General features: G+C 35.6%; 1 protein-coding gene across 1 annotated transcript in view; it reads right to left on the reverse strand.

Moving 5' to 3' along the window:
- The window catches only part of LOC148944489 (uncharacterized), a 163009-nt gene that overhangs the window by 67124 nt on the left and 70535 nt on the right, over nt 1-25350 (reverse strand). The window contains exons 5-6 of the mRNA XM_089099940.1: nt 23242-23354; nt 1303-1387 (exon numbers count right to left, since the gene is read on the reverse strand). Of these exons, the coding sequence (XP_088956066.1) occupies nt 1303-1387; nt 23242-23354 (198 nt within the window). The remainder of the gene's footprint in view (nt 1-1302; nt 1388-23241; nt 23355-25350) is intronic.

The following is a 25350-nucleotide window of genomic DNA, read 5'->3' on the forward strand; positions in this document are numbered from 1 at the left end:
TAGCTGTGTTGACCTCAGGAGGTTTGGAGCTACGGTGAGTTGTTAGTAGTAGTAGTAAATATTTGAAGTTGAAGTTATTAGTTTGTTTTATACAGATAATATGTATTTATTTTGGAAGATCGAAATCAACAAGAAGTTGAACAGATATAGAGATACTCAGACGAGGATGCACTCATCTCTGGCATGTAATATAAAGGGAAAGAACTTTAAAAATACAAGTAGAAGGTATAAACCACATGGGAAAAGACTTAAGATTATAGTTCCAAAACTATTATGAGATGGCAAACGCGAACATCTACACATAAATATAAATAGTAACATGACAAAAATAACCAAACTTCGCTTGCGAAACTTCAGTCAGACACACAGAGTAAAAAAAGTGTAATTTAAATATACATTTCAAATTCTGAATCTTCAACAAAAAATTTCATTATTACGAGGATGAAGAAGGAATAAATGGCAGACTATTGGGTTTAGTATGTTTCAATTTGAAAATTTTCCGCTGAATTAAACTATCCCGCACGGTCTCACGGTGTCAAAATATTCAAATTCATCATATATTACACCTGTCCCTGCAAGCTGCATTGACAGTGGGATGGAGGCTAACCTTGTAGGCTTTTGGTCTTGAGGAATTTCCAAAAAAATTGCCCTTCACTTGGAAGATATGTTAAATTCGCTGTATATGCTTTTTTTCAAAGTTCCTAACCTCAAAAACATGCAAATTTGGACAACGATCTGGCAATCTACATAAGTATGGGATAGTCACCATTCACGATGGTGTTCTATCTGTGACGAGATTCATAAGTTCGGTAGAATTTAACTACAGAATGAAATATAGCGAATAAATACAAGTACTTATAACATAAATAAAACACCAATAAACATAGAAGAAGGTATCGGTTTTGGAAAGGAGAGGAAGGGAACATTTCAGTAGGAGGGGGCAGATTAAAAAAGAACACAATACTGGCTATAAATATGAGAAACATTAGACATTGTGGAACAGTTCCGTAAAATTTTGATGTTTTTTGGAGGAGAACAGACCCAAAGTTCTTGAGGGGGTCCTGGTCGAGCCCCTCTGTTAGAAAAAAAACCCTAGCTTAATCATTTCCATAATATTTTTAAGAATAAGGAGAGAGAGAGAGAGAGGGAGAGAGAAAGAAACAAAAGAGAGGGGAGAGGGAGAGAAAAAAGACATTAAAGGGCTGGACTTAAGTCATCAATCTATAATTGCAAAAATGTGACATTTTTTTCCAGTAAATAATGGTAAATGATTTTACTATGGTAAAGAATAAGGTTACGTACCCTCTTTTGTCAATCAGTTGTGAAGCCGCAGTGCCATTTCTTCCACTGAAACCAAAGCATGACGTTACTCGAAACCCAAAAATTCCTGGGAAAATGAATTATGATTAACGGATGCTGCGGTTTTACTATGACTTCTCGTTTTGTAATGCTGTCAAGGAGAAAACAAACAATGCTTTGGAAATCGTGCAAACATAGCTCAAGATTTCATTGTGGTTTTTATTGTCTCTGCTTTAAATACATGCGACTGTTAAAAATAAAATACATTTGACTGAGCATAGGATTTTACAGTAGTAGAAAACCCTTGAATATGTACTTAGAGAAATCCATATGCTATGCAAATAGTTAATCAAACTTTTTTCTTAAATAATTTTGTAATCATGGTACCTTATAACCATATAGTTTTTGGTGTACTGCAGGAAAGTGAAGGTGCGGGGCAGAAAGTATAAATATCCCCAGGTGAGACAAATAGTTACTAGAAGTAGAATACACCAAAAGAAAATCTGCTTACATGACTTCAGTATTTGCTTGTAGAAAATGATCTTAGTAACTATTTACGTAGCATATAGTTTTTTTCCCTCTTAGATCATCATCATGTTCAGATTTACAGGGAAAGTGGAATGTCCTATATAAAGGGTCTAATTACAAGGATAGGAAGGAATAACGCCCCTTTCTGATATTAAATGACTTGAGGGCAGCTTTAAATTTTTTAATGAAAATGCGATGATTTGAGACTATATGGCATAATGAACCACCCCCTTGACGTTTTCTTGTACTGAGGGTCCTCGTCACGACACTCTTTTCATAAAATGCGCTCTATAAAATTTGAGCAATTAGAGACGTAGAAGTCTTAACCTCGGAATCATCTGTAATTCTAAAGACTTTTCTGAGTTGAAAATACCGCTAACAAACAAATTAACAACCACAGTGCTCAATGCCGCGCTTTAGATCAAGGAGGCACACTTGTGCCTCTATAAAGAGGCGACCCACCACAATGTTAAGCGATTTCAGGTCCTAGAGGTCGCAGAGAGACGGCGGCAATCGCATTTTGTAGCCCAAGCTCAAACTAAGAAACTTGCAAAATTTCATCCTCCTCTGACTTTATCCTCATGGGGTAAACTGGGCCGGAAGTTTGGACCCTCCCACCACAGCCCCCCTTAAACGTTGTCCGATTGGGCTGAAATTTAGAGGTTCAGCTTTCCTAGGGCCCGGGAGCTTATCTTCGAAATTTCAGCTCAATCCGATCACTCCTTCCCTGTTTTCAAAAAACCAAATATAGCCACTTAAAATTCATCATTTCTTTTTTTTTCTTAGCCACGCCTACAGGCTCCAGTTGGCAGCGGATCCGGGTGAATGAGGACTCATTCGAAGCAAATTTCGACCTGTTAGGGCTTTTTGATATTTTCAGACCTAAAATATTATCCCCCGAATTTACATTTACGAAAAACCTTAGATTTTTTCAAATAATACAGATAAACAGGTTAGACATGCTTTGTTATGAAAATATCTGCGCGTCAATTTTCATAACAAAGCATGTCTAACCTGTTTATGTGTTTTATTTGAAAAAAACTACGTTTTCTAAAGAATTAAAGAGGCTGAGTTACAAGGTCAACCCTTAAAACGTACAGGGATTAGGAGGCACAGTTGGGGGGACTGTTAAAGAGGCTGAGTCACAAGTTCGAACCTTAAAACGTACAAGGATTAGGAGGCACCCTGTACGACGTGATTTGAGTATTCAGGAATTAAAAGCCTTAACACAAGAATGTTCAAGAGCGGGATGTTTGAGGGGCGGCAGCCCCCCAACTTCAACTCCTGACACGATCAGCTAACAGTTAGTCAAGCAATAATAAGTAATAAACTGTAAAAAAACGTTCATAAATTATTTGAAAAAAACTACGTTTTCTAAAGAGTTAAAGAAGCTGAGTTACAAGGTCGAACCTTAAAACGTACAGGGATTAGGAGGCACAGTTGGGGGGCTGCCGCCCCCCAAACCCCCGCTTTCGCAGCCTTTAAATAAAAAAAAAATTTTTAACTGAAAGTAAGGAGCGACATTAAATCTTAAAACGAACAGAAATTATTCCGTATATGAAAGGGGCTGTGCCCTCCTCAACGCCTCGCTCTTTACGCTAAAGTTTGACTTTCTCACAACTCTTTTTTTAAACAATAAAAACTTTAGCGTAAAGAGCGAGGCGTTGAGGAGGGCACAGCCTCTTTCATATACGGAATAATTTCTGTTCGTTTTAAGATTTAATGTCGCTCCTTACTTTCAGTTTAAAATTTATTTATTTTTATTTAAAGGCTGCGAAAGCGGGAGGTTTGGGGGCGGCAGCCCCCCAACTGTGCATCCTAATCCCTGTACGTTTTAAGGTTCGACCTTGTAACTCAGCCTCTTTAACTCTTTAGAAAACGTAGTTTTTTTCAAATAATTCGACATTATAAGATCACGTAGTTTTTTCTCGATGATTCCTCAATGACCCAAAAGTGGACTTATATCCAGCAATCTTGTCATTTTACGCTTGGAATAAATTGAAGAAAACTCATTCGCAATCAAATTACAGCGTTCTTAAATATTGTTTAACGTTAGCATATTCTAGAATGTCTGTTGAAAAGGAGACTTTTTACTGTCATTTACTTACACAACGTTTTTGATGAAACTTAGGGTAGGAATGATGTCTAAGTTTCGTAACCTGCTTTGCTGTTCAGCCCATCTATATCTATATAATCCTGACACCCCCTCCAGGTAACACAAGTCTTATAAGCTTAATATGGAATCTCCATGGGATTGAATACACTCTCTAGAATCTTAAAAGGCTATGAACTCCGTTCAAACTAAAAAAAGATAAATTCCGTATCCCCCCCCTCATATGGGCGTGCACCACTTGCTTATTATCAAAATTTTAGACGACCAGAGCTCATTATTTGGCTGCGTTCGTCAGAAAAGGTTTATTGAAAAGTCACTATTGTAGAAATCTCGAATTCGTTTCAGCTGATTGGTTTTAATTTCCTCACCAGTGAAGAGTTAAAACCTGAGGTTTAAACTATGGCATGGATGAATGGTTTTGAGCTGTATAGTCACAATTTTAACTGCTCCATTACCGTAACTTAGCTGACGAAAATTAATTAAGGTTTAATATGGTTTGGCTATTCCTGGGTTTCCCAGAACCTTATAAGCAGTTCTTCCCGCCTTTTCTCTTTCTCTCTCTTTTATTGCAGAGCATAGGATAAACACATATATGAGCCGATTTCTATAAATATTTTAAGAATAGTTTTGGACAAAATGACTGAAATCGTGCCGTTTGTAATTAAAGCTGTCTTTTCTGCAGGTTTCTTTTTTCACTGAAACTAGGGCAGGCCTAAGACCACATTTTGTCCATATTGTCTTCCGTTCTTATAGCGAAAAATGGTCGATAAATGCCAGGGATCAGCTTCATAAAAGACACTAATTTTCTCTAAACATTTATAGAATAAACAGTTACAATTTCATTAAAAACGCATGGTTAAAACTTAAAAAATTAAGAGAAGCTACTAACAGTCTGTTGTTGACAGCTATCAACTACTTTCCGCCAACGTCCAAGTCGCAATAAAAATAACAGTTAACTGAAAACATGTTTTATTTAAACCGTACACCATTTTGTATAAATTAAAAAAGAAGAAATTATAGAAGATAATTATGAAAGAATGTCAAATATTTCAAACAATCAAAGGTTTTGCCTAACTTTCACTTCTAATTAGATTAAATTTTTTTAGCTTCAGGCCAAATTCAGCTTACTTTTAGTTCCAGAAAAGGATTTTTTTTTTGTCATTTATCTATGTGTATTTTTAGGTAATTGAGCAAAAAATAAGACAAATGAAGAAAAAAAAACATTTTGTGACAGGAATCCTTCATCGAACATACAAGATTAAATATTAATTGAGCGATGAGACTGGTTTCCTACAAATGCATAGCGTTGTATTTAACCACATTCTAACAACAACCTTACTTTGGCCCTTATGTCTCTTGAAGATATCTCTTGAATTATAAACTCGTTATGGCTCATTATTCACTTATGAAGAATTAAAACTTAAACCTTGAATCAATATCTTTTCGTTTTAATTATAAGGTTGTCTTTTTTTTATGGCTTTAATTCTCTCGGAGGTTTTTTTCTTCAATAATACTTGAGTGCCAAGGGTAGGGGACATTTACTGGACCTATATCTTGGAATTAATATTGACATTGGTTCGAAAAGGAAAGCTTTCCTTTCGGAAGGAAAGAGCGAAGTTAAACCTATGAGGAATAAAAATTATAGCTCCGCCAATTACGTAAAAAATATCGACAAAACTAGCTTAAATAAACTTAGTCGATATATTTTCTAATATGTGTAGTATTCTAAAACGCAGCACTTTACGGAAAACACAAAACCAACCCCCAAAAAAGGATATACTCTTAGGAAAGGAAAATTCTATGACTAGCCTGCACAAAACAAATACTAATTTACAAATTTCTCAATGATATTCAGCGGCTCTGTTATTAATAGCTTTTACTGTACAATAATAATTATCTAAAATATTCAAGCAAGCTCAGTTTTCAGTAAATTGCTGGTTTTTGGAATTCCAGAGACATAAAAAAAAATTAAGAGTCAGTTTATTTGAACAAGTTAGTGTATATAGACGTATCTCACCTAATCGGTGAGTCAATAAGTTTTGTTCGTTTTAGTTTTCAACTTCGCTCATTATTTCCAGAAGAAAAGTTTTTCTTTTTTTTTAAATTAATTTTTGTTCGTTTTCTTTAATATACAAAGTAAAACACACAAAAACATAATTTTTATTTTTTCATCATTTTAATTTTTGCTCGTTTTCTTTAATACACAAAATAAACACACAAAAACATCATTGTTTAAATTCGGCGATGAAACCAAAGAAGTCAACAGATTTTTTTTATTTTCGCACAAGAAACGTGCCTTTTTGTCACGCAAATAAAGAGTCTGAGGCATACGTCATTATGCTATCTTTAAGAACTTGTATATAAAGAATTTGATTATTTTCATAAAAATGGGATAAATAAATCACCTTTGATTCATTTTTTTTCTTTCTAAAGAGCGTTTTTAATTTTTACTTACTAAGGGGTGAGAGTGGGAGCATAAAAGAGGGAGGATTGTAAACCCCCGGCTGAGGTCGCTCGACGAATAGTACCTTATGCTTCCCAGCCTTTCCACCCCGGAAACGGCACCAAAAAATTTCATTTGGCAGTATGGTACTTTACGATGGAGCTACGAAGACGAATTTAAAAGAGGCAGTAGCTTTTAATTAGGTCATTAAGTATCTCTCTGTAATCTTGCGGAAGCCTGCTAACTTTAGTAGCAACAAATTCAAACCTAACCAACTATAATGCTAGCAATTAGAAAAATATTCTTTTTTTTACTTACGATTAAATATCATGATTAGTTTCCAAGTCTTTTCGATAGCCTACTCCCCCTAAATCTGGCAAAAAAAAACCAGGTCATGCGTTTTCACACTCCGCCTAGCCACGATCGACCCCGTGTTCAATTCAGGGTTGATAACTTCACCTGGAATACCCTCTGTATTCCACGGTGAATTTCGTGTGGAATACCCTCTTTTTACCTCAGGGGACATGCGAAAGAGTGAAAATCACTCTTTTTGGGTGTTAGTTTTCATTCACTTGGAACGTTACGAGTTGGTAACTTCGTCAGAAGTGTAATTAACTCAAGGGTTACCAACTTGCATACTTTTCGGTTGAAATGTACTCTTTTATATCTTAGAGGTGATGCGCAAGCAGCGGCAGCCGTGCGTATTAAAATTTTTTTGAACAAAAAAAGTGCAGGATATTCTATTCGTAGTAACCAAGATTCCATTTTAAGCTAAGCTATAGCAATTCCCATGTTATTTGCTTGCCTGTATAGGACCATGCTATTTGCTTGCCTGCTATTTAGGTCATTGACTTACCAAGGCCAACCGGACCGGTTTCTGGTGGGTATAGTCTGGTTTGGTAGGTACAATCTGGTTAGGTGGGTATAATCTGGTTTGGTGGGTACAATCTGGTTTGGTAGGTACAATCTGGTTAGGTGGGTATAATCTGGTTTGGTTCAAGTTTTTCTGACACAATTTACCGGATTTCTAATTCACGGTATACATGACCGGCACGTCTTGTTTAGCTGCCAATATAATCAATTATTTTATTCCAGTTTTTCTAAACCAGTATTGTCTATAACTTAATTTATGTAGACAATGAACGATATTAATTAATGTTTTGAATAATAGGAGTGTGAATGATTCTAATTAGTGATTTGATTGTATGACGATGGAGAAAAAAGGATTAAACTGATTAACAGTTAAGGTAACCCCGAAGGGGTTGTTAACTCAGGTAATTTGTTACTTGACCTAGCTTTACCTCTCTGATGTGGTCTGTATAATACACAAGTAACGTTTGAAAAGTATTGCCAATTTAAAATAGGATCTAATGTTCCCTTCGTTCCCCCATTTCTGAGGGGCAGGGGAGGGTAGGAGAGGGGGAGGGGAGTCAATTTTGGAGGTATAACCAGTACCATTCATTGCGATCATAGCTCTATGTTGACTCGTTTTAAATACTTCAGCTTGTTTATTCATTTGTGTTAAATAAAAATCTTGAATCTGGAAAATGCAAAAAAAAGTATTTAAACAAAATGTACGATGCTGATAATTAAGGAATAGTTGACTACACTCAGAATTGTTTGCATGGGGGCCCTGTCTGTGTCTCTTTGAGATGTTTGTGTCTGTTGAGGCTGTTCGTGTCTCTTTTGACTGTTTGTCTCTTTGTGCTGTTTGAGTCTTTTTTGGTCGGTTTGTGTGTCTCTGTGGGTTGTTTGAGTCTTTTTGGTCTGTGTGTGTCTCTTTGGGCTGTGTGTGTCTCTTTGAACTGTATGTGTTTCTTTGGGCTTTGTGCGTCTCTTTGGGCTGTGTGTCTCGTTGGACTGTTTGAGTCTTTTTGATCTGTTTTTGTCTCTTTGGGCTGTTTGAGTCTTTTTTGGGCTGTGTTTGTCTCTTTGGGCTTGTGTCTCTTTGGGCTGTTTGTGTTTCTTTGGGCTATGTGTGTCTATTTGGGGTGTGTGTGTTTCTTGTGTGTTTGTGTGTGTCTTTGGGCTGTTTGTGTCTTTTTGGTCTGTTTTTCTTTCTTTTGGCTGTTTTTTTCTCTTAGGGGTCGTGTGTGTCACTTTGGTCTATGTGTGTCTCTTTGGGGAGTTTGAATCTTTTGGTCTGTATGTGTCTGTATGGGCGTTTTTTGTCTCATTGGGGTGTGTGTTTGTATCTTTGGGGGTTGTGTTTCTCATCGGGCGTTGTGTGTCTCTTCGGGCTGTGTGTGTCTCTTTAGACTGTGTGTGTGTGTCTCTTTGGGCTGTGTGTGTCTCTTTAGGCTGTGTGTCTCTTTGGGCAGTTTGAATCTTTATGGTCTGTGTGTGCCTCTTTTGGCTGTGTGTGTCATTTTAGGCTTTTTGGCTTTTTGTGTCGTTTTAGGCTTTTTGTGTCTCTGTTGGATGTGTGCGTCTCTTTGGGCCGCGTGCATCTCTTTATGCTGTATGTGTCTCTTGGGATGTTTGAGTCATTTTGGTCTGTGTGTGTTTCTTTTGGCTGTTTGTGTCTCTTAGAGGCCATGTGTGTCTCTTTGGGCAATGTGTGTCTCTTTGGGGTGTTTGAATCTTTTTGGCATGTATGTGTCCGTATGGGCGTTTTTTGTGTCTTTGGGCTTTGTGTGTCTCTTAGGACTGTGTGTATGTCTCTTTATCCTGTGTGTGTCTCTTTGGGCTGTGTGTGTCTCTTTAGGCTCTGTATCTTTGGGAAGTTTGAATCTTTATTGTCTGCGTGGGCCTTTTTTTGCTGTTTGTGTCGTTTTTGGCTTTTTGGCTTTTTGTGTCGTTATGGGCTTTGTGTGTCTCTGTTGGATGTGTGCGTCTCTTTTGCCAGCGTGCATCTCTTTGAGCTGTATGTGTCTCTTGGGATGTTTGAGTCATTTTGGTCTGTGTGTGTTTCTTTTGACTGTTTGTGTCTCTTAGAGGCCAAGTGTGTCTCTTTGGGCAATGTGTGTCTCTTTGGGGTGTTTGAATCTTTTTGGTATGTATGTGTTTGTATGAGCGTTTTTTGTCTCTGTGGGCTGTGTGTGTGTGTCTCTTTGGGCTTTGTGTGTCTCTTCGGACTGTGTGTATGTCTCTTTAGCCTGTGTGGGTCTCTTTGGGCTGTGTGTGTCTCTTTAGGCTGTGTGTCTCTTGGGGCAGTTTGAATCTATATGGTCTGTGTGTGCCTCTTTTGGCTGTTTGTGTCGTTTTGGGCTTTGTGTCTCTCTGTTGGATGTGTGCGTCTCTTTGGGCCGTGTACGTCTCTTTGAACTGTATGTGTCTCTTTGGGCTGTGGGTGTCTCTTTTTCATGTGTGTGTCTCTTTAGGCTGTGTGTGTCTCGTTGGACTGTGTGTCTTTTTGGGGTGTCTGAGTCTTTTTGGTCCGTATGTGTCTTTGTGGGGTGTCTGAGTCTTTTTGGTCTGTATGTGTCTCTTGGGGCTGTGTGTCTCTTTGGGCTGTTTGTGTCTCTTTGAGCTGTTTGTGTCTCTTGAGGCTGTGTGTGTCTCTTTGGGATGTGTGTCTCTTTGTGGTGTTTGAGTCTGTATGGTCTGTTTGTGTGTCTCTTTGAGCTGTTTGAGTCTTTTTGGTCTGTGTGTGTCTCTGTGGGCGGTGTGTCTCTTTGGGCTGTGTGTTTCCTTGGGCTTTGTGCGTCTCTTTGGGCTGTGTGTCTCGTTAGACTGTTTGAGTCTTTTTGATCTGTTTGTGTCTCTTTGGGCTGTTTGAGTCTTTTTTGGGCTGTGTTTGTCTCTTGGGGCTGTTTGTGTCTCTTTGGGCTGTGGTTCGCAGTTTTGTCAATGTTTTTATCTGTGGCCTTTCTATTTCTTTTTTTTATTTGTTTGTTTCTTGTGAATGCTTGTGTCTCTTAGGAGTCATGTGTGTCTCTTTGGGCTATATTTTTATCTTTGGGGTTTGCGAATATTTTGTTTATGGATATGTCTAGTTGGTCGTTTTGGGTATCTTCGGGCTGTGTGTGTTTCTTTAGCCCGTGTCTGTCTCTTTGGGGCTGTTTTTGTTTCTTTGGGTTATGTCTGTCTCTTTGGGGTGTTTGAGTCATTTTGCTCTTTGTGTGTTTCTTTCGGCTGTTTGTGTCTCTTAGGTGACATGTGTGTCTATTTGTGCTTTTTTGGGGGGTTTGTGTCTTTTTTGTCTGTATGTGTCTCTTTGGGCTGTTTGAGTCTTTTTGGTCTGTGTTTGTCTCTGTGGGTTGTGTTTCTCTGGGGGCTGTCTGTGTCTCTGGGAGCTGTTTGTGTCTGTTGGTGCTGTGTGTGTCTCTTTGGGCTGTGTGTCTCTTTGGGCTGTTTGAGTCTTTTTGGTCTGTTTGTGTGTCTCTTTGTGCTGTTTGAGTCTTTTTGGTCTGTGTATGTCTCTTTGGGCTGTTTGTGTCTCTTTGGTCTGTGCGTGTTTCTTTGGGCTGTGTGTGTCTCTTTGGGCTGTGTGTCAATACGTTTAAGCAATAAATATCTTTAAGCTTAACCCGTCTTTATTCTTTAGAATAGTTCTATTGTAAGCAAGTAACAAAATTTTTCCTGAAGTCACCTCTTGGATACACATTTCAGAAATTTCATTTAAGAAACTATGAAAATATTGTAAGTAAATAAGTAACAAAGTCATCCTTAAACTCACCTCTTGAATACACCATAATGAAATTTCATTAATTAAATTATAAAACGTTTATATGTAATTAGAGTGTGTTTTGACTGTCTTATTCTCGTTTGTCTGTTTGTGTGCGGCTTGTCTATTTGTCTGTCTTTGAGCTGTTTGCGCCCCTTTGGGATTTGTGTCAATACGTTTAAGCAATAAATATCTTTAATCTTAAACCGTCTTTATTCTTTAGAATAGTTCTATTGTAAGCAAGTAACAAACTCTTTCCTGAAGTCACCTCATGGATACACAATACAGAAAACTCATTTAAGAAATTAAGAAAAAATTGGAAGTAAGTAAGCAACAAATTCTTCCTTGAAGTCACATCGTGAACACAAACTCTCAACGGTTTTGAAGCCTTAGATATAAGATTTAAAAATTCAAATTAAAAAATTATGAATGGATTATCTGTAAATAACAATATCTTTCTTGAAGTCAACTCTTGGATATACAATACGGAAATTTCTTTCAAGAAATTATGAAAATATTTGTAAGTAAGTAACAAACTCTTTTTTGATTTCTCCTCTTGGATATACAGTACAGATACTTCATTCAAGAAATTATGAAAAAATCGCAAGTAAGTAACTTTTTTTCTCTTTATCACAAACAATTTTCACTTAGCTACACGATATAGAAATTTAATTCAAGAAATTATGAGAAAATTCTCAGTAAGTAACAATTTCTTTCTTGAAGTCAACTCTTGGATACACAATACGGAAATTTCATTTAAGAAATTATGAAAAAATTGTAAGAAAGTAACAAACTCTTTCCTGAAGTAACCTCTTGGATACACAATGAAGAAACTTCATTTAAGAAACTATGAAAAAATTTTAAGTAAGTAAGTAACAAATTCTTTCTTGAAGTCACCTCTAGGATACACAATAAAGAAATTTCATTAAAGAAATTATGAAAAAATTGTAAGTAAGTAGCAAATTCTTTCTTGAATTCACCTGCTGGATAAACGAAAAGACATGTCGTTCAGGAAATTATGACAAAATTCTAAGTAAGTAACAAACTCTTAATTGTTTTCACGACTTAGATATACGACGTAGAAATTTAATTCAAGAAATTATGAAGAAATTCTCAGTAAGTAACAATTTCTTTCTTGAAGTCAACTCTTGGATACACAATACGGAAATTTCATTCAAAAAATTATGAAAATATTTTTTAGTAAGTAAAAAACTCCTTTTTTATTTCACCTCTGGGATAAACGGTACATATATATCATTCAAGAAATTATGAAAAAATCGCACGTAATCAATTTTTTCTTCAATCTTTATCAAAAACAATTTTAACTAAGCTACACAATATATAAATTCACTTAAAGAATTTAGGAGCAAATTTTCAGTAAGTAACCATTTATTTCTTGAACTCAACTCTTGGATACACAATATGGAAATTTCATTCAAGAATTTCATTACTTAGATACACGATGTAGAAATTTAATTCAAGAAATTATGAAAAATTCTTAGTAAGTAACAATTTCTTTCTTGAAGTCAACTCTTGGATACACAATACTGAAATTTCATTTAAGAAATTATGAAAAAATTGTAAGCAAGTAACAAACTCTTTCCTGAAGTCACCTCTTGGATACACAATGCAGAAACTTCATTTAAGAAACTATGAAAAAATTGTAAGTAAGTAAAAATTCTTTCTTGAAGTCACCTCTTGGATACACAATACAGAAATTTCATTAAAGAAATTATGAAAAAATTGTAAGTAAGTAGCAAATTCTTTCTTGAATTCACCTGCTCGATAAACGAAAAGACATTTCGTTCAAGAAATTCTGACCAAATTCTAGGTAAGTAACAAACTCTTAATTGTTTTCACGACTTAGATATACGACGTAGAAACTTAATTCAAGAAATTATGAAGAAATGCTCAGTAAGTAACAATTTCTTTCTTGAAGTCAACTCTTGGATACACAATACGGAAATTTCATTTAAGAAATTATGAAAATAATTGTAGGCAATTAACAAACTTTTTTTTTTATTTCAACCCTTGGATATACAGTACAGATACTTCATTCAAGAAATTATGAAAAAACCGCAGGTAAGTAACTTTTTTTTTCTCTTTATCACAAACAATTTTCACTTAGCTAAACGATGTAGAAATTTAATTCAAGATATTATGAAAACATTCTTAGCAAGTAACAATTTCTTTCTTGAAGTCAACTCTTGGATACACAATACGGAAATTTCATAACTTTTTTTTCTTTTTCTCTTTATCACAAACAATTTTCACTTAGCTACACGATGTAGAAATTTAATTCAAGAAATTATGAAAAAATTTCCGGTAAGTAACAATTTCTTTCTTGAAGTCTACTCTTGGATACACAATACGGAAATTTCATTCAAGAAATTATGAAAATATTTGTAAGTAAGTAACAAGCTCTTTATTGATTTCACCTCTTGAATATACAGTACAGATACTTCATTCAAGAAACGTGATTAAACACGTTTTGAAACTAAATGCTATTTGCTTGCCTTTCCTTGGCACCTTCCCAAATGAGCGGGGATTCCCCACCGGTTCCTACACATTGCAAAAGTGAGCAGTACGAAAACTCCACGTTTTCAACCAGACTGGTTTTTTAGCTAAATCTTTGGAAACAGCCTCTATTTCTGACCGTTTAAGTTTTGATGTTAAAAAGATTGGATGGTAACTACGCCACCTCTCACGCCTCTTTTTTCCGAAATCGTGCAGTCAAAATTTGACACGACACAAACAGAGTCATAGTGAGAGAGATATCCAAAAAGTTGGGTTGATCTAGGTTCACTTAGAGTGGCACGCCACTCTAAGTGAACCTAGATCAACCCAACTTTTTGGATATCTCTCTCACTATGACTCTGTTTGTGTGTCGTGTCAAACTTTGACTGCACGGTTTCGGAAAAAAGAGGCGTGAGAGGCGGCGTAGTTACCATCCAATCTTTTTAACATCAAAACTTAAACGGTCAGAAATAGAGGCTGTTTCCAAAGATTTTGCTAAAAAACCAGTCTGGTTGAAAACGTGGAGTTTTCGTACAGCTCACTTTTTTGCAATGTGTAGGAACCGGTGGGGAATCCCCACTCATTTGGAAAGGTGCCAAGGAAAGGCAAGCAAATAGCATGTAGTTTCAAAACGTGTTTAATCGCGTTTCTTGAATGAAGTATCTGTAATGTATATTCAAAATGTGAAATCAATAAAGAGCTTGTTACTTACTTAAAAATATTTTCATAATTTCTTGAATGAAATTTCCGTATTGTGTATCCAAGAGTAGACTTCAAGAAAGAAATTGTTACTTACTGGGAATTTTTTCATAATTTCTTGAATTAAATTTTTACATCGTGTAGCTAAGTGAAAATTGTTTGTGATAAAGAGAAAAAGAAAAAAAAAGTTATGAAATTTCCGTATTGTGTATCCAAAAGTTGACTTCAAGAAAGAAATTGTTACTTACCGAGAATTTTTTCATAATTTCTTGAATTAAATTTCTAAATCGTGTAGCTATGTGTAAATTGTTTGTGATAAAGAGAAAAAAAAGTTACTTACTTGTAATTTTTTCATAATTTCTTGAATGAAGTATCTGTACTCTATATCCAAGAGAAGAAATAAATAAAAAGAGGTTGTTACTTGCTTACAAATAATTTTATAATTTATTGAATGAAATTTCTGTAACGTTTTTCCAAGATTTATCTTCAAGGTAACAATTGTTACTTACTGAGAATTTCTTCATAATTTCTTGAACTAAATTTATAAGTTGTATGTTTAAGTCGTGAAAACAATTAATAGGTTGTTACTTACTTAGAATTTTGTCATAATTTCTTGAACAAAATGTCTTTTCGTTTATCCAGCAGGTGAATTCAAGAAAGAATTTGCTATTTACTTACAATTTTTTCATAATTTCTTTAATAAAATTTCTGTATTGTGTATCCAAGAGGTGACTTCAAGAAAGAATTTGTTACTTACATACAATTTTTTCATAGTTTCTTAAATGAAGTTTCTGCATTGTGTATCCAAGAGGTGACTTCAGGAAAGAGTTTGTTACTTGCTTAAAATTTTTTCATAATTTCTTAAATGAAATTTTAGTATTTTGTATCCAAGAGTTGACTTCGAGAAAGAAATTGTTACTTACTGAGAATTTTTTAATAATTTTTTGAATTAAATTTCTACATCGTGTATCTAAGTCATGAAATTTTTGAATTAAATTTCCATATTGTGTATCCAAGAGTTGAGTTCAAGAAAGAAATTTTTACTTACTGAGAATTTTCTCATAATTTCTTGAATTAAATTTCTACATCGTGTAGCTAAGTGAAAATTTTTATTTATAAAGATAAAAAAAAATTTAATTACTTGCTATTTTTTCACTATTTCTATAATGAATTATCTGTACTATATTTCCAAGAGGTGAAATCAATAAATAGTTTGTTACTTACATAAAAATATTTTCATAATTTCTTGAATGAAATTTCCGTATTGTGTATCCAAGAGTTGACTTCAAGAAAGAAATTGTTACTTACTGAGAATTTCTTCATAATTTCTCGAATTACATTTCTACATCGTATATCTAAGTCGTGAAAACAATTAAGAGTTTGTTACTTACTTAGAATTTTGTCATAATTTCTTGAACGAAATGATAAAGAGAAAAAAAAAGTTACTTACTTGCGATTTTTTCATAATTTCTTGAATGAAGTATCTGTACTGTATATCCAGGAGTTGAAATAAAAAAAAAGAGTTTGTTAATTACTTCCAAATATTTTCATAACTTATTTAATGAAATTTCCGTATTGTGTAACCAAGAGTTGACATCAAGAAAGAAATTGTTACTTACTGAGTATTTCTTCATAATTTCTTGAATTAAGTTTCTACGTCGTATATCTAAGTCGTGAAAACCATTAAGAGTTTGTTACTTACCTAGAATTTTGTCATAAATTCTTGAACGAAATGTCTTTTCGTTTATCCAGCAGGTGAATTCAAGAAAGAATTTGCTACTTACTTACAATTTTTTCATAATTTCTTTAATGTAATTTCTGTATTGTGTATCCAAGAGGTGACTTCAAGAAAGAATTTGTTACTTACTTACAATTTTTTCATAGTTTCTTAAATGAAGTTTCTGCATTGTGTATCCAAGAGGTGATTTCTGGAAAGGGTTTGTTACTTGCTTACAATTTTTACATAATTTCTTAAATGAAATTTCCGTATTGTGTATCCAAGAGTTGACTTCGAGAAAGAAATTGTTACTTACTGAGAATTTTTTCATAATTTCTTGAATATAATTTATAGATCGTGTATGTAAGTAATAAAATTATTTAATGAAATTTCCATATTTTGTATACAAGAGTTGAGTTCAAAAAAGAAATTGTTACTTACTGAGAATTTTCTCATAATTTCATGAATTAAATTTCTATATCGTATAGCTAAGTGAAAATTGTTTGTGATAAAGAAAAAAAAAGTTACTTACTTGCGATTTTTTCATAATTTCTTGAATGAAGTATCTGTACTGTATATCCAAGAGGTGAAATCAAAAAAGAGTTTGTTACTTACTTACAAATATTTTCATAATTTCTTGAATGAAATTTCCATATTGTGTATCCAAGAGTTGACTTCAAGAAAGAAATTGTTACTTACTGAGAATTTCTTCATAATTTCTTGAATTAAATTTCTACATCGTTTATCTAAGTCGTGAAAACAATTAAGAGTTTGTATCCAAGAGGTTACTTCAAGAAAGAATTTGTTACTTACTTACTTACAATTTTTTCATAGTTTCTTAAATGAAGTTTCTGCATTGTGTATCCAAGAGGTGACTTCAGGAAAGAGTTTGTTACTTGCTTACAATAGAACTATTCTAAAGAATAAAGACGGGTTAAGCTTAAAGATATTTATTGCTTAAACGTATTGACACATAGCCCAATAGAGACGCACAAAGCCCAAAGAAACACACACAGCCCAAAGAGACACACACAGCCCAAAGAAACACACACAGCCCAAAGAGACACAAACAGCCCAAAGAGACAAACACAGACCAAAAAGACTCTACTTACTTACAATTTTTTCATAATTTTTTTAATGAAATTTCTGTATTGTGTATCCAAGAGGTGACTTCAAAAAAGAACTTGTTACTTACTTACTTACAATTTTTTCATAGTTTCTTAAATGAAGTTTCAGCATTGTGTATCCAAGAGGTGACTTCAGGAAAAAGTTTGTTACTTGCTTACAATAGAACTATTCTAAAGAATAAAGACGGGTTAAGCTTAAAGATATTTATTGCTTAAACGTATTGACACACAGCCCAAAGAGACACACAAAGCCCAAAGAAACACGCACAGCCCAAAGAGACACAAACAACCCAAAGAAACACACACAGACCAAACAGACACAAGCAGACCAAATAGACACACAAACAGAACAAACACACACACACACCACACAGACACACACACCCCAAAGCGACAAACACAGCCACAAGAGACACACACACCTCAAAGAGACACAGACAGCCCACAGAGAAACACAACCCAAAGAGACAAACACAGACCTAAAAGACTCAAACAGCCCAAAGAGACACATACAGACCAAAAAGACTAAGACACCCCAAAAAAGCTCAAAGAGACACACATGGCTCCTAAGAGACACAAACAGCCGAAAGAAACACTCATTGAGCAAAATGACTCAAACACCCCAAAGAGACACACATAGCCCAAAGAAACACAAACAGCCCATAGAGACACACACGGGCTATAGAGACACAGACAGCCCTAAGAGACACACAAAGTCCAAAGAGACACATACAGACCAAAAAGTTTCGAACACCTCAAAGAGACACACATAGCCCAAAGAGACACACATGACTCCTAAGAGACACAAACAGTCAAAAGAAACAAACACAGACCAAAATGACTCAAACAGCCCAAAGAGACACACACAGCCCAAAGAAACACAAACAGCCCAAAGAGACACAAACAGCCCGAAGAGACAAACACAGCCCAAAAAAAGACTCAAACAGCCCAAAGAGACACAAACAGATCAAAAAGACTCAAACAGCCCAAAGAGACACACAGCCCAAAGAGACACACACAGCCCAAAGAAACACACACAGCCCAAAGAGACACACACACCCCAAAGAGACAAACACCGACCCAAAAGACACAAACAGCCCAAATAGACACACAAACAGACCAAAAAAAGACTCAAACAGCCCAAAGAGACACACAGCCCAAAGACACACTCACAACACCAATAGACACAAACAGCTCAAAGAGACACAGACAGCCCAAAGAGAAACACAACCCAATGAGACACATACACACCTAAATGATACAAAAACCCCAAAAAGACACAAACAGACCAAAAAGACTCAAACACCCCAAAAAGACACACAGTCCAACGAGACACATACAGCCTAAAGAGACACACACATCACAAAGAGACACACACAGCCCAAAGAGACACATACAGCTCAAAGAGACGCACACGGCCCAAAGAGACGCACACATCCAACAGAGAGACACAAAGCCGAAAACGACACAAACAGCCAAAAGAGGCACACACAGACCATAAAGATTCAAACTGCCACAAGAGACACACAGCCTAAAGAGACACACACAGCCCAAAGAGACATACACAGGCTAAAGAGACATACACACAGTCCGAAGAGACACGCAAAGCCCAAAGAGAGAAACACACACAGCCCAAAGACACAAAAAACGCCCATACAGACACATACATACCAAAAAGATTCAAACACCCCAAAGAGACACACATTGCCCAAAGAGACACACTTGGCCTCTAAGAGACACAAACAGTCAAAAGAAACACACACAGACCAAAATGACTCAAACATCCCAAGAGACACATACAGCTCAAAGAGATGCACGCGGGCCAAAGAGACGCACACATCCAACAGAGACACACAAAGCTCAAAACGACACAAAAAGCCAAAAAGCCCAAAACGACACAAACAGCCAAAAGAAGCACACACAGACCATAAAGATTCAAACTGCCCAAAGAGACACACAGCCTAAAGAGACACACACAGCCCAAAGAGACACACACAGGATAAAGAGAAATACAAACAGTCCGAATATAAACAAAACGCCAAAATAGACACACACACCCACCCAAAATATACAAAAAACGCCCATACAGACACATACATACCAAAAAGATTCAAACACCTTAAAGAGACACACATTGCCCAAAGAGACACACATGGCCTCTAAGAGACAAAAACAGCCAAAATAAACACACACAGACAAAAATTACTCAAACATCCCAAGAGAAACATACAGCTAAAAGAGATGCACGCGGCCCAAAGAGACAAACACATCCAACAGAGACACAAAAAGCCAAACACGAAACAAAAAGCCAAAAAGCAAAACACGACACAGTCAGCCAAAAGAGTAAAACACACACAATGAAGAGTCAAACTTCACAAAGATATACACATACTATAGAGACACACACAGCCCAAATACACACACAAAGGCTAAAGAGACATACACACAGTCCGAAGAGACACACAAAGCCCAAATAGACACACACACACAGCCCAAAGAGACAAAAAAAGCCCATACATACACATACATAACAAACAGATTCAAACACCCCAAAGAGACACACATTGCACAAAGAGACACACATGGCCTATAAGAGACACAAACAGCCAAAAGAAACACACACAGACCAAAATGACTCAAACATCCCAAGAGACACATACAGCTCAAAGAGACGCACACAGCCCAAAGAGACGCACACATCCAACAGAGACATACAAAGCCCAAAACGACACAAACAGCCAAAAGAGACACACACAGACCAAAAAGATTCAAACTGCCCAAAGAGACACACAGCCTAAAGAGACACACACAGCCCAGCGAGACACACACACACAGGCTAAAGAGACATACACAGTCCGAAGAGACACACAAAGCCCAAAGAGACACACACACAGCCCAAAGAGACAAAAAACACCCATAGCCCATACAGACACACACAGACCATAAGATTCAAACGCCCCAAAGAGACACACAAAGCCCAAAGAGGCACACACGACCCCTACGAGACACAAACAGCCAAAAGAAAGACACACAGACCAAAATGACTCAAACAGCCCAAAGAGACACACATAGCCCAAAGAAACACAAACAGCCCAAAGAGACAGAAGCCCAGAGACAAAAATAGCACCGAAAATACTCAAATAATCAATACCTACTTAAACAGATCAAAAATACTCAAACAGTACGTAGAGAAACACAGCCAAAAGAGACGCACACAACCCAAAGAAACACACATATACCAAAGGGACCTACCCAGCAACCACAGACTCAAACCCACCAAACAGACTCACACAGCCCAAAGAGAAACACACACACACCCAACAGACTCAAACAGCTCAAAGAGACAAACAGCCCAAAGAGACACACACAGCCTCAAGAGACACAAACAGCTCAAAGAGACACAGACAGGCCCCTCATGCAAACAATTCTGAGTGTAGTCTACTAGTCCTTAATTAGCAGCATCGTACATTTTGTTTAAATACTTATTTTTTCATTTTCCAGATTCAAGATTTTTATTTAACACAAATGAATAGACAAGCTGAAGTATTTAAAACGAGTCGACATAGAGCTATGATCGTAATGAATGGTACTGGTTATACCCCCAAAATTTACTCCCCCTCCTCCTCTACTTCCCAGTCATGTCCCTCCAAAATTGGTGGACGAAGTGCCTCGTAGATCTGATTTTAAATTGTCAAAAATTTTAAAACGTTACTTTTGTATTATACAGACCACATAGGAGAGGTAAAGCTAGGTCAAGTAACAAATTGCCTGAGTTAACAACCCCTTCGGGGTTACCTTAACTGTTAATCAGTTTAATCCTTTTTTTCTCCACCGTCATACAATCCAATTACTAATTAGAATCATTCACACTCCTATTATTCAAAACATTAATTAATATCGTTAATTGTCTACGTAATTTAAGTTATAGACAATACTGGTTTAGAAAAACTGGAATAAAATAATAGATTATATTGGCAGCTAAACAAAACGCGCCGGTCATGTATACCGTGAATTAGAAATCCGGTGAATTGTGTCAGAAAAACTTGAACCAAACCAGATTATACCCACCTAACCAGATTGTACCTACCAAACCAGATTGTACCCACCAAACCAGATTATACCCACCTAACCAGATTGTACCTACCAAACCAGACTATACCCACCAGAAACCGGTCCGGTTGGCCTTGGTAAGTCAATGACCTAAATAGCAGGCAAGCAAATAGCATGGTCCTATACAGGCAAGCAAATAACATGGGAATTGCTATAGCTTCGCGCAAAATGGAATCTTGGTTACTACTTCTATTGCAGCTACCACAGGCAGTGTCCATGTCCAAAAAGTAGCTTAGATCGCAGCGGCCGATCTAGGATCTTGGGAAGGGGTCAGTGCAAAATTTTGATGACCTTAGGCTCTGTTTTCTATTTTTACTCAACAGATTCGTATAAATTATAAATAACTTATAAATATCCTATAAATGGCAAAATCGGAAGCAGGAATGTCTTTATTCAGCTTTTGCACTGAAATGCGCTCTTTTTGTTCCCCGGAACCGACAGCAACAGTCTTAATACCTAGACTAGAAGGCATGACCAGTCTTTTTGTCGCGTGGCGTTTATACTGACTAGTTGTTTACGTACTTTATTTTTAATGTCAAATTAATTTTTGCTTGAAAACCATTAATCAGTGATTGTCAAATCTCAATAGAAATTAACTTCCTGGGCTTAGTTCCGTCAAGAGTTAAAAAAAGAAATTATGCTTAAAGTTTAAGGTGGTTTATAAACTTAATTGCGATCTTCGCTTACGGTATACTTAATTGACAAGCTGATGAAATTTGTGGCCACGAAAACAACGTTTTTACGCTCTTGTTAAGAAAAGTACAGTGCTTTGCAGGACAAGGATTGTTGATAGAGCATACGGTTTAAGCCCAATTGTTGTCGGTAGTAACGTTTTGTTACTGGAAATATAAGACAAAGCTAAAAAAAGTATTAAAAAAAAAAAAGCCATAATAGTTACATACTGTTGTTTTGCCCGTGACTATGATAACGCTTCGGAGAGAGCTGGCATTTTTTTTTTTTTTTTTTTTTTTTTTTGAATTTAAGGCAACCAAAAAGGTTTTCTAAAAATGTAAATAAACAAATTTGCAAGACCAAAGGTTAAATCGGTCTATATGCATCTTTACACCCGGAGGAGGAGGACAGGGGTGCTCTCGGACGGTCAGGTCAAAACGATACCCCTAGTCACATTCTGAAAATGTATTTAAAAAAAACTTGGGGTATTTTTCCCCCTCTCCTCCCCCAGGAGGATTCCATTGTGCATGATTTCATCCACATAAAAAATACTTAGCCCATTCTGATACGTAAGGAGTTCCACCCAACTCTAGGATGTTGGGCTAATTTTACATATCGTTCGATTCTCCGTTTAATGATCGTTCCAAATGTTATGATCCCACTGTTGCATTAGCATTCTAGCGCAACCCCCATCAATCGAGCCAGGTAAATTCCTATGCTATATACAAAAGTTTCTGATTTTATGGATTTGTGAAGATTTTTTATGCCTATTTCTTACCAACAGTTGGTTCATGGTACTAATTTGCAAAAAAAAGAAACAAAATCAAAAACTATATTGCATCGCCTAGGGCTATATCTGCCCCCCTAGGGTGGAGGGGGGCTGGACGCTGTCACAATGGCAGTTATTGTAATGCTTGAGATGAACTTTGAATGGAGAATTAGATGACATATTCGTTTTTCTCTACCTGATTTCTGCCCTTTTTAGCAAAATCAACCGGATAATGGGCGGGAGGGGAATCCAGTGCACTCTTTCTCTCTCTCTCTCTCTAGCACACACTCTCTCCCTCTGCCAAATCTCCATCTCAGCGCAAATTACTGAAATTAGGTTTTATTCTTCTAAGGATTTAACTAAGCATATAGATAAAAAAAAAATAGCTAGAAAACGGTACGACTATGTTGGGACCATTTTTTAGTTCCCTGATTTTGTATTTCTTAAATATGCTGCTAAACAAAGTTAGTTCTTCTTGAGATACGGATGTTAGACTTTCAGGGAGTAGTAGAGGTTGTATTTTAAAAACCAAGGAAATAATTAAATCATTCGATAATTGGAAGATTGGACGAATAACAACGAACTTGTTTGGAAATTGAATTTTAAATTATATTTTGTGCCTGTGGATCCTAACTTACCATCTGGGTTTGTCATGCCGACGCGCAGCTTATACTCCCTTCCGTAAACAAGTTCAGTGATCTTTCTGTCATTTTCACCAAGTAATTTTATGTATATATCGGAAGATTGGTTTCTGAAAAAAAAGAAGAATTAAACTGAAGTCACAACCCTAGCTCAGAATCATTACACGTCAAAATCCTTCAAAGCGACATTCCAGATTTCTAAACCGTCCAAGGGTATTGAAAAATATCAAGATTGTCTTTATCGAGGTCTTTATTACAGTGCGAAAACCAGGCCTCTAAGTTATCCCCCGTTTTTTTCAACATCACTGCTGGTTGCACAACTTTTGTTATTAAACCATGTAGCAAATACACATTTCAGTGTAAAACTTAAATATTTTATTAAATTAAAAATGAACTTCTTGGCATTATATGGCACAAAAGATTCCATTTCATTGTTTCCAGATTCCATTTATTTTAAATATTTATGCTCGAAAAATTTTGTATTACTAATGAAGGGGACAAAAATGAATCTAAAAATGGTAATGACCACGTCTAAAATTAAAGCAGATCAAAATGCTCATTGCAGCACACTGTTTCGCAAAATAGAATTGGGCTCCAGAAGCCAACTTATTTTTTACCCAAATAAGTTTTTGCTACTAAGATAAAAGCTTTAAAATCTCAATGTGTTATTTCTTCTTATTTGTATTATGTCATTTGCTTTCCAATTTGTCACTCCATTCTTGAATAGTAGCAAAATAAAGCTGAAGGATACTAAATGGCGTTTTGGTGGCGCGTCTGATCCTTACCTGATATTAATTAAAAAAAAAACTTTCCAAAAAAATAAGTTTTTCAAAGAAAAGTAAAGGCCATTTTAGACTTAAGCTCAGTTGATACGAATACCTGTTAAAATTCAAACTCAAACGACTAGAAATTACTATTAAAGAATAAATGAAACCCAAAACGAACAGAAATTAAATAAACAATCATAGCAAAAAACATACAACAAGTAATAATATAAATGAATAAATAGATCTTAAAGCGAGTAATACTTAGATTGAATATGAAATCAAGCTTAAAACGAAAACAAATGTTTTGCTATTAAAGTATAAATGAAACTTAAAACGAACAGAAATTAAATAAAATATCAATGCGAAAAACATACAATATATATTAATGTAAATGAATAAATAAATCTTAAAACGAGTGAAACTTAAAAAGAATATGGAAATCCAGTTTGGATCGAATAAAAATAACGACACACAAAAGTTTGGAAGTCGTCTAATAGAAGAGGCCTTAAAACTACCGCGTAATTGGTAATTTACTGAAAAAGAATTATATTAAAAATTTTTTCTTTCGTGGTTATTATTGAAAATAAATATAAAACTTACAGTAAAATTTTGAAACGATTATCTCTCAGAAATCAAAATAATTATACGTCAAATATTAAGTTTACGTTATTAGTTCTTTTCAATATTGGTCAAGACAAATATAATTTCACAACAAGCAAAATTTGGATACTGCCCCCTTCTTTAACTGCAAAAACCTAAAGACTTCTACGTAATTGGTGCTTCACTGAAAACGAATTTCTCCTATATTACAAATTTATTCTTTTCCAATTCTTACAGCATTGAAAATGAAAATAAAAGTTACAGTTAAAAAAAATCTTGAACTGATGGATCTTTCAACAATTAATATCATCATATATCTAATATTCAATTTGATTTTGTTTATACTTTCCAAGACTGTTCAAGACTCATATAGTTTTGCCATTTTTTTTTAACTCTGCCATTTTTTCTAACTAATCTTGTTAGTTTGTTATGAAAACATTCTATGGCTTCTAGGCATTTCTATTTCAGCGGAAAACTGCGCCTCAAACTTTGTGGAACATGCATTTTCTTGCATGAAACACCGAAATATAATAAAATGTCAAGTTTCGGAGTGTTCCATCACTCGCAAGCAAGTGCCGTTGGTATTTTTGAATCCGCATGGTCAATTTAGGGGGTGGAGGGTAGGCTAATTCTCTTTGCAGCCCCATTACGTTGTGGTAGAATTTAAATTTTCAACACCTGGCGTCCGGACTATCATATAATCTACCAAGCATACAACTACCCCATATCAGTATCAATA

This window comes from Artemia sp. Qi Xiang Cuo, chromosome 14 (assembly GCF_049724085.1).
Source record: "Artemia sp. Qi Xiang Cuo chromosome 14, ASM4972408v1, whole genome shotgun sequence".
In the NCBI taxonomy this organism is placed as follows: Eukaryota; Metazoa; Arthropoda; class Branchiopoda; order Anostraca; family Artemiidae; genus Artemia; species Artemia sp. Qi Xiang Cuo.